Source organism: Ceratosolen solmsi, unplaced genomic scaffold (genome assembly GCF_000503995.2).
Source record: "Ceratosolen solmsi marchali unplaced genomic scaffold, CerSol_1.0 scaffold31, whole genome shotgun sequence".
NCBI classification, from domain to species: domain Eukaryota; kingdom Metazoa; phylum Arthropoda; class Insecta; order Hymenoptera; family Agaonidae; genus Ceratosolen; species Ceratosolen solmsi.
Genome location: NW_011948432.1, coordinates 2,309,959 through 2,319,931, shown reverse-complemented (window position 1 = coordinate 2,319,931; position 9,973 = coordinate 2,309,959). Strand labels below are relative to the sequence as shown.

Here is a 9,973-nt window from a genome sequence, read left to right as displayed (position 1 = left end):
TAATCCGTAATTCGTTAATCATAGAAGATTCGAGATTTTAAAAATAATTTAAAGCTGGTACAGACAAATTTAGACTCGATTGTATCGGATAACTATTTATTGTTTCCCATATATATCATTTATTGTGGAAAATAACGAAAGCCAAAGAGCGCCAATCAAGAGTACTCCACGATACAAACATACTCGCACTTTGTAATCGGATATCCTCGTGGATCGAATCCACTTACCCGCTGAGCCTGCAAAATGCATTAGCTCTCATCTGTTTACGGGGGCGGCCGGAGGGAGAAATCGCTCATTTCCATTTTGGCATAAGTCACTAGAGCCTGTCCTAACGCAATTAAACGACGACGCTGCAGGATGGAATCGAAAAAGCGGTTCCTCCCTCGACATACAACCCCGGACAGGTATTCGCCCTGGGCCACGGCCACGGACGAGTCCATGAGGTTTCAATCTTGAGGTCGAGCCTACGCTTGAAGGTAGTGCACGGACAAATCGGTAGGCGCATCGTTATCCCATCGGGACGCCCTAGTAGTGCGCTCGCCTCTTAATATCCTCTACCCACCCCCCAACCACCCCGATCGACTCGGGTGGTGTCGAGGGAACGCCGACCCTTTGTCAGATGCAAATTATCATTGCTTTGAGTAGTCGGTCAACGAAGTGGAATTAGCGCAAAATAAATTTTGCAGCACCAGCAAGGATTAACAAGGACCGTGAACATTGGTTATGATCGAGTAATGTATTCCAAAGAGCCGAACGTTTTCATGATTATTTGTTCACTAATTATTTGTTTTTCGTATTCATTGCAGTTAGCCTTCGCGCTGCGTTTCGCTTAATTTAAGATTTAACAAACTGGAAAAAATACGATTATTTGTTTAGTTAGTATGGCGTTAAAATTCTCGAGACGCACACTTTTTTATGGCAATTTAACGGACGTTTAAATATTATAAATATTATTTGTAACTCATCTGTACGAATTCACCTTTATACAAAAATCTCATTCCAATTATGTCATAATGATTTTACGAGTAATAATAATGCAAAGTGTATACTCTAAAATAAAATAAATCAGAGGAATTAGAACTCAGATTATTTTAATATTATATTTTATTTGTCTGAAATAGTTCTATTAATACTTGTTCTGCTAATTAGGTTACATCATTATTCCGTTACACTCGACTATGCTTAATCTAAGAGGACTAAAACTCCTAAGACATTTAAATTTATATTATTATTTCAATGTTCTTAATAAATCTAAACTACAAAGTGAGTTCAATATTGCGGGATTAAATGTGTGTATGGCAGGATGGTAGATGGGAGAAATGTTTGGGGAGGGGAAGGGGGAGGATGGAGAACGTGACAAGAAGAGAATAGTACGAGTGCAATCATGGGGGGTGGCTACAAGCTTCTATTTTGTATTATAAGATCTTTTTCACGAATTCGTTGGGAGACGGTAGAAACATGCATATATATGTCCCACAATTCGACATCCCAGACTCGATTATTACTTTCCGTAAACATTTCCTCATTTGTTGCCGCAACAGGAATAAATTTATAACTGTTAAATTCAATATTATGTGTGAAACCGAAGGAATAAATTGTAACAAACTCCAAATAAAAATATATGTATAAACATGCATAGATAGATAGATAGATATAGAGAGAGAGAGAGGGAGATAGAGAGAGAGAGAGAGAGATAGAAGGGCATACATAATAAATATATATAATGTGGGAAGAAATTAAAAAAATTTCATATAGCTACTCATGAAAAATTTGTAATTTAATATTTATAAAGTTTGTAACAAAAGTATAATAAGTATGCGTTTATATTTCATAAAAAATACAAGCAATATTTTATGGCATTTTCAAGAATTTATATGGAATTATATTCCAGCCATACACATATTAAATAAATTGCGTATGGTACGCTACATTTTAGTTAAAAAATTTCTGATTCTTTTGAAAAGAATAAACTGTTTCGCTTAGCAGTGATGATAAATTCCAAATAAAACGAATGTGATACGAAAATACTTTCAAAATGATAAGCTTAAATGTACCAAATTTAAACACTCTATAAGACTAGAATTTATTAATAAATAATATTTTCTTACAGACTTTAACTATTATTTATTAGATTCAAACTTTTAGTTATTAGAAAATACAAATAAAAAAAAAAAATCCCTTGCCATATTTAGCAATATTGAAAAATCTTAAATATTTTAAAAACACTTGAATATAATTATTGAAATTAGATTATCATTATCGAAATTTCTTTAGAATAACATAATAATTTTTTTTATTGAATTTCATGAAATATGTAAATTGCAATGGGATGCTTATATGTAACATAATAGATTATACTATAACATTTTAATAAATCAAACATTTATCAATGTATCGGAGTATTAGAAAATGTTAACTAAGAAAATATACATTTCACTTTTATTCTATTATTGTTTTAATTGCATTGTACTATTAATTTTCAATAAAAATTACAAAATACAAAAGGATAAAAGATTTAATAGAAAGAGTAAGAATGGCTGTAGATTTTAATTGATTTTTTAACTTATTAAATGACTTGATAAAAATAAAAATCGCAAATAATCATCCCTGATATTACAGAATTAAATTTTATATTTTAGTTAATTTTATATTTTAGTCTAAAAATAGAGTACCGGGCTAGGAGGGTCAAATATCTAGAATTAGGTGTAAACTCCCAGATGATGGAAGGCAAGTGGGCAGGATAGTGCATGTATTCAATAATAAATAGATTTTGTATTTGTTGTAGTTTATTGCGATAATTGCATTGGTTGTATCATAATGATTTTTAGTTTATGTTTGAATGCCTTCGTTTCTTGAGTTTTGTATTGCTATTACCATATAGAGCTGTAATGTGTGTTGTATGTACAGGTAGAAGGGCGTAGCCTTCTGGTCCTCTATATGTAATGCACGTGGTGGTGGTGTTATACACGTAGAAGAACAAGGTCGTAAACCCCTGTGCTTCCTTGTGCAGTGGCACGTGGCAGTATCTTGAATTTGCCTTAGTATTTTGTCTTATTGCTTACGTTGAAGGCTCTGCAGGTGCGCTTTTGGTGGCACTTCATCTTAGTCTGCAGATATTGCTGCGTACGGCGCCTCGTAAGTCTTTCTTGTGGGAGCTAAACTTGCCCCTTATGTGCTCGCAGATTGTGTGAGCTTGGTCGCTCTACAATTCTTTACCTTGTGAGGCATATTGTGTATTATTATCGTTATTAAGGAATGGAACTTTTGACTTGTGAATGCTGCAGATTTTGTGCTCTTGATGGCAGCTCGTGATATCTGCAGGTTGTGCCTCGTGCGGCAGCTTCTAGTTTATGTTTTGTGTTTTTCTGGCTATACCTCGCGTATTGTTTGCTGAATTTGCCTTCGAGCGTCTCCTTATAAGTTATGATTATGTTGTGCTCTGTGAACCACTGTTTTCTTGTTCCCTTTTCCTTATCTTGCACTGCCTTTGCCTCTTAATCGGCCTTTACTGTGTATGTCTACATCCTTGTTATTTGGCGTTCCCTTGGAGAAACAGCCTTGCCAGTTTCTCTGGTGACAAGAGACTTCTGTGTGCGCCTTGCTGGCGTCTTTCTTGAAGGCATTATCTCGGCCACCGCGTGGCCCTTATGAATTTCCTGCTTTTTGGCGTTTCCAATCAGAGCGCCTCTTTCCGGGCTTCTCCAATGGAATTGATTCTTTCATAATTGGCGGCTCCAATCAGAGCGCTTCTTACTTGCATTCCCACCATGAGAGGGGAACTTCTTTGGCACGTTCTCGCTTCACTGTCCGAGCCACGTGTAGCTGGGTTTGACAACAGCGTATGCGTACAGTGTTGCCTTTATTATCCCTTTTTCGGATGTCAAACGACGTGATTTTTTTGCTTCTATTTTTATGACTTGATTATGCCAGAAGTATTATGACTCGTCGTCGATAGATGCTTTGTGGCGAGGCCGTGTCAAATGTCTCGTAGCATTAGTTTTATGACGGCTATTTGCTGAACACTTGGAACTTTGTTCTCGCCACATGTGTTTATGAATTGTATTTTCTTTAGATATTCGACGTTTTGCTGAATTGTTTAGATTTAGTTAATCCGAGGCGCGTTTTGAATGTTATTTCTCGAGTAGTCGACAGTTCGCCTTTTTCGGAACTGTTATCTCGAATTTTCCAGATGTTTAATGAGCTGGGAGTTTTCTTACATTCTCGAACAGTTAGTTAATAATAGGCTTTTTGTAAATTAAAAATTTTAAAAATCGAATAATCAATTAAAGAAAATATTACGTTAAAATTGTATTGCTAACATCAAAGTACGTACGGCGCAAATACCACAAAATATTCTTGTCCATTTTTACAACTATAAAATTGAATTATTTTAGTGCACAATACATGAAGTACGAAGTTTTTATCATCTCCTTGATACTTTTGTCTATATACATGCGCACCTAGGTAAAGGGAATGCGCAGTAAAGATGATGATCAGGGAGAAAGGGTGGGATAGAAAAAGACAAATATTGGCCGGAGTTTGTATATTTGCAAACACGTACACTTGTTACCAGTACTACTTGCAACGATAATTCAAGTTTCTCTCTGAGTATTTCACTCTACTCTCTTCAGATTTGTTTCTTCACCTTATTTACCCTTTACCTAACTCGTCAACGATCCTCCTCCTTCTTCGTTTTTTTTTGGAATATTATTTAAAAGCTAATAGCCACACTTCTCTAGTTGACAATAGACAAAAAACGAAAAACAAAAAACCAAAAGATAACATTATCAAATCAGCAAATTTGCATTTTTAGGCTTTCGGGTCAAGTATTTTTTTCTTGTCCCACTTCTGCTTCTTTTGATCGAGTAGACAGTATAATTTTTTTAGTAAGGCTTTTTTGAATTTTTTTTAAATTCTTTTTATTGTTTATTTCGTACATTCTATTGTTTTCCTTTCCCCTCCCCCCTTTTTTCTATTTCTTTTTTTTAGCTAATATCATTGAAGTTGAAATATTTTTGATTTTTAATTTTAATATTATTAATTTTTCCTTCAACTGCCGATTGCCTGTCATAACAAGAGTAAAAAGTAAAAAAAATTTAATTTTTTTTCGTAATACAGTGTTTAACAAAATTCTGAAATCTATATTTATAAAATATATTTGTGAATTATAGTATCTAGCTAACTACATTATTTAAAAAAAAAATTTTTTTTTTTTTTTTTTTTTTTTTTTTTTATAACTATTGATGAACGTCAATTTTCTTTTCAATTTTTTAAGCATTTTTTTCATCCTAAATAAATAATATCATTTTGAAGGTGCGGATTTAATTAAGCGAATACTTTGCACATAGACGTTTCGAATTTCAATTGAATACAGTATACTGAATAATGGAATTAGTATGAAATTCATGGCCATTGTATGGTAAAATTGACAGCCTCTGTAACTAATAAATATATATATATATCATTCATTATATCTGCCAGAAACTTGCATGATGGATAAATATATAATTAGTCATTAAAATTGACAGTATAATAAATTTGAATAACAATGTTTCTTCGAGTATATTACAAATACTTATAATTATTTATGAACTCTATTAATAAGCAATAATATTAGACAATTTATTATATATTTAATGATATAATACCAAAAATGGCACAATATAAATTTATTAAACAATTAAATGGTATTATTATCAATAGCTCATTTTGCAGTTTTCATTAATTCATATCAGAATGGTTTTTCACTTATTATTTGAACTGCAAACAGTTGTACTGCATTAAAATAATGCAGATTAAAATTTTATTAAATTTAATTATTCGGTTGAATTGAAATCAAAGAACCGTCATCTAAGTGGAAGATGGGCTTTTTTTTTTTTTTTTTTTTTTTTTTTTTGAACAAAATTCAATTTTTCATTTTTTACTGGGAATTAATCAAACTTAGTCAATATTTATTTTATAAATGAATACCTACGATGTGTCTTAAATAAATGCATTGACAAACTTTATCAATAATTATTTGAATAAATCGATAAAATAATATAATTATAATATTCGTACATTCCCTCCAAAGAATCTACTATTACAAGTAATAATTTTATCGATATTTTTTGGATTCAGATTTTGTAAAGCAAAAATACAATTTTTTTTTCTATTTAACAATATTGTTCATAAATTTAAATTAAAAAGTATATGCATCCTCACTTTTTATCAAGTTATAATTAGTTTGCAAGCATCCGAGCAGTTAGATTAAACTGTCATTTTTAAGGTAAAAATTCATTTAAAGCATATGAAAACGCTATTAAACTTTATTTAATTGTATAATTATAAAAATAATGGGTATCGTAGTAAAAAGTTTAACTTCTCATACTGTCAACATGATGCCGCCCGCAATTGTTTCCTCGCATTCAATATTGTAGCCAAACTATATTATGCACAAGCTATAATCAATGTATCATTTATTATCTGAAGCCTAATTATTCGATTATAAGAGAAGGTAAAGTAACAGTTGTAATGTATAAAATATCTCTAATATAAGAATACTGTTTTTCTATTAGACAAAAAAAGAAAAAAATAGAAGAAAAAAAATCGATTGTAATAAACGTGCTCGTGATAATTACAAGACTTTTCTCACTGTATGTTAATGCTTTGAATTTCGTATTTTCCATTTTGCTTCAGACGTTACGAAATCCGTGAGTGCCGAGATCGCAAACAATAGTCTCGCAAAGGGCAGCGAGACAGAGATAATCGAGGCAGAGGCCGAGGGACCGAAGAAGGAAAAGGAAGAGAGCGGTACAGAGGACTCGGAAGGAGAGAATAGCGTCGACAAGGCTGCGACGAGGATACAAGCAGCTTTCCGCGGACATCTCGTAAGACAGAGCATGAAAAATACAGGATCATCGACGAAACAGGGACAAAATACGGAACCCGAGCCGACTAAAGAGCAACTCGAACAGGAATTCCGTGAGGACGATAAAGGTATGGCACGGGTGGGGGTGGGGGGAAGGATCGTGTTATTTGACATCTCTATTTGTTTGTTTTATTTACCCATGTCAATTAATTTGCCGTTCTTCGTACTCTCTTTTTCAAATTGCGCGTGTATTTCGTTGCTCTTTTAATTTATTCCCGTGTCTCGTAAAAATGAAAATTGAGCGACATGAAGCAGCACTTCTCGAATTACATTTTTATTGCATAATATTTAGTTACAAATAATATTTTATTACAGTACCTTTCTATTCTATTGCATCAATTATTACAGATTTTTGTTACGTAATTTTATACAGTACATTGGTAATGGACTATTTCATTTTTCAAACTGAATCACAAATATATTTACTCAATTATTTATTATTAATGTCACTTTACAAATAACAAAATTAATTTTTAGTATTAAAAATTCAATATGCATATAAATTAAGTAATAAAAAATATTCTACTTGAATATTCTATTGACTTATAGACGTTTAACTGAAATAATAAAATTGTCGTAGACTATTTTAACTCGGAATGAGGGATCAATAAATATTATATTTGATATGATCGATAAATTAATTTATTATTAATATACTACATTACTTATTCAAAAGCTAAGCAACCGTTGCGGGTCATACCATTAAATTTTGATAAAATATAGATATAATCAAACAGTATCATTCTTTTTTTCTTTTTTTTTTCTTGCTATTTATTATCAATAACATTATTGGTACAAATTTTTACTTTTCATTTAATAATAATAAGATTTATATATATTATAGAAAAAATTTATATTCAATGATGTTTATAGGCTTATTCATATATCTTGTAATTATAGAAATAATAGACAAAGTTTAATCATTATTTCTCGTTAATCAAATTTAATAATACTAATAAAAGTATAATAAATTTTCTCAATTAAAAATAAATAGAGAAAATTTCTTGATATATTTTACCGTGAATTTTCTCAATAAAAAATTAGTCCTAATTACGAACAATGTTCACAATATTTTTTATTCTTAATGCGCAAATATCAAGAATTATCTACTTTTTAATTTAGCTGTTTACAAATTTTAATACAAAAATTTTCATATTTATCAATGACAACTTAATTAATCAATAATTATTTGAGAAAAATAGAGTTTTAAATGTTCAATGAAGTAAACTTAGTAACTACATTTTTGTATTGAATACTTTATAAATTAAATATTATCGATCGCAATTTATAAAAGTAATATAAGTTTTCATAAAAAGTTTATCTTTCTACTATCTGGTAAAATAAATATAAATCACTTGTTCAATAATTTCGAAATAATTTGTATTTTAAAATTTTTAAGTACTTTTAAATTTATCTAGCTTTGGTGTTTTATGTATTTTTTACTTTTACAGTATATCATTATAATTCTTTATATTCTCTCTCTCTCTCTCTCTCTCTCTCTCTCTCTCTCTCTCTATATATATATATATATATATATATATATATATTTTTTTTATACAATTATTTTTAATTAATTACCATTGCTTATTTTAACTATTTTTGCGCGATAAATTCAATATTATGCGTAGATTACGGTCACTATAGTATATTATCTATTTTTGCTAATTGGTAAAATTGTAATAGTCCATAAGAATAATTGTAGTTTGATATTCGTAATTCATAGAAATAGTAAACGAAAGGGATAGAAGCATAATAATAAAGCATAATGATCTTCACAATGTTGTCATACTTATTTCTTGATAAATAAGAATAAACTTTATAAAATAAATCCTTATATTTATTTATTAAAAATAAGTGTTAAAGAGCAATGATCTTTAGACTTAAATTTTGTCTGTATTGCAAAGAAAATATTAAAAATTATGAATATCATTTGTGACTGACTATGCGAATAGTCATAATTAGTCGTATTATTATTATTATCCGCAAATGTTAACGATAATAATATTGAATGACGACGTATCAAAATATTAGCGAGAAAATTCGTCAATCCTATCCACGAATCATTTTGAAATATTGAATAAATTCTCGATTTAGAACAATGTACGCGCAATAATTACTTTACTAGTTTATAAATATTGTAAATAATGTAAAGCACAATAAAATGTTTATTACGGTTTCGTAATAAACGAGCATAGTTTCTACATGTAAACATTAAATAACTTTTGGGTTTCTCATTTACTTTATACTTAAATTAATATCGCAATTATATATATATGTATATATATATATATATATATATATATATATATATATATATATATATATATATTTGCACATGGCGATAAATGAAAAGCATTGGAATATAAATGTTATTAAATAAAACTTATACTATTATCTTCCTCATACACAAAGTTTAAGCAATTTACAGCAAAAATACAGGCATTACATTAAGCTCTAATAATTGCCAATGCCCATTCGAAGCTCAATAGCACTGGCAATATAAAGCTCCACGAGTAAACTTAATCGCTAACAAATGGAATTGCATTTAGCGCATTGAGTGTATCCCTAGTAAAATTCCCAATAAGGCCATAATGACGTAATAACGTTGTACTCGTCCTTTCAGACCTGTGTCACGCGGCCACGAAGATCCAGGCAACTTTTCGCGGACACATGTCGAGGAAAGTCGATCAAGCCGCCACCGCGGCTAAGGGCTTAGTGGAAAGTGCAGCGGAGAAAATTGAAGAGAAGGTAAGTTGACATAATGTTAGGTCTCGAAGGCACCAATGAGAAAGGCCAAACGGACGGCATTTTATTCTTGCTTCGTTGCACAAAACTCGTCTCTCGTATGATTATCGCTCGGTGCTCAGTTCCTCGTTTCGTTACGCAATAGGGATCGATGGAAGAAAATGCCGAGAATTAAAATGGACTGTTTAAATGGGGCGATGCTTCCTAATTAATGGCAGATAATCGTTTCATCCAGGCTTACGGCGCACGAATTCAATATTTTTAAACGAGTCTCTGCAATACGGCTCTCGAAATAATTAATTCGAGGCTTGCGTGGTA

At 30.9% G+C, this 9,973-nt stretch overlaps 1 protein-coding gene across 3 annotated transcripts in view; it reads left to right on the top strand.

Moving 5' to 3' along the window:
• Nucleotides 1-9,973, top strand: part of igl (IQ calmodulin-binding domain containing protein igloo) — a 99,663-nt gene that overhangs the window by 55,118 nt on the left and 34,572 nt on the right. For all 3 annotated transcript variants that reach the window (XM_011502197.1, XM_011502199.1, XM_011502198.1), the window contains exons 2-3: nucleotides 6,679-6,978; nucleotides 9,534-9,658. In XM_011502197.1, coding sequence (XP_011500499.1) covers nucleotides 6,679-6,978; nucleotides 9,534-9,658 — 425 coding nt within the window. The remainder of the gene's footprint in view (nucleotides 1-6,678; nucleotides 6,979-9,533; nucleotides 9,659-9,973) is intronic.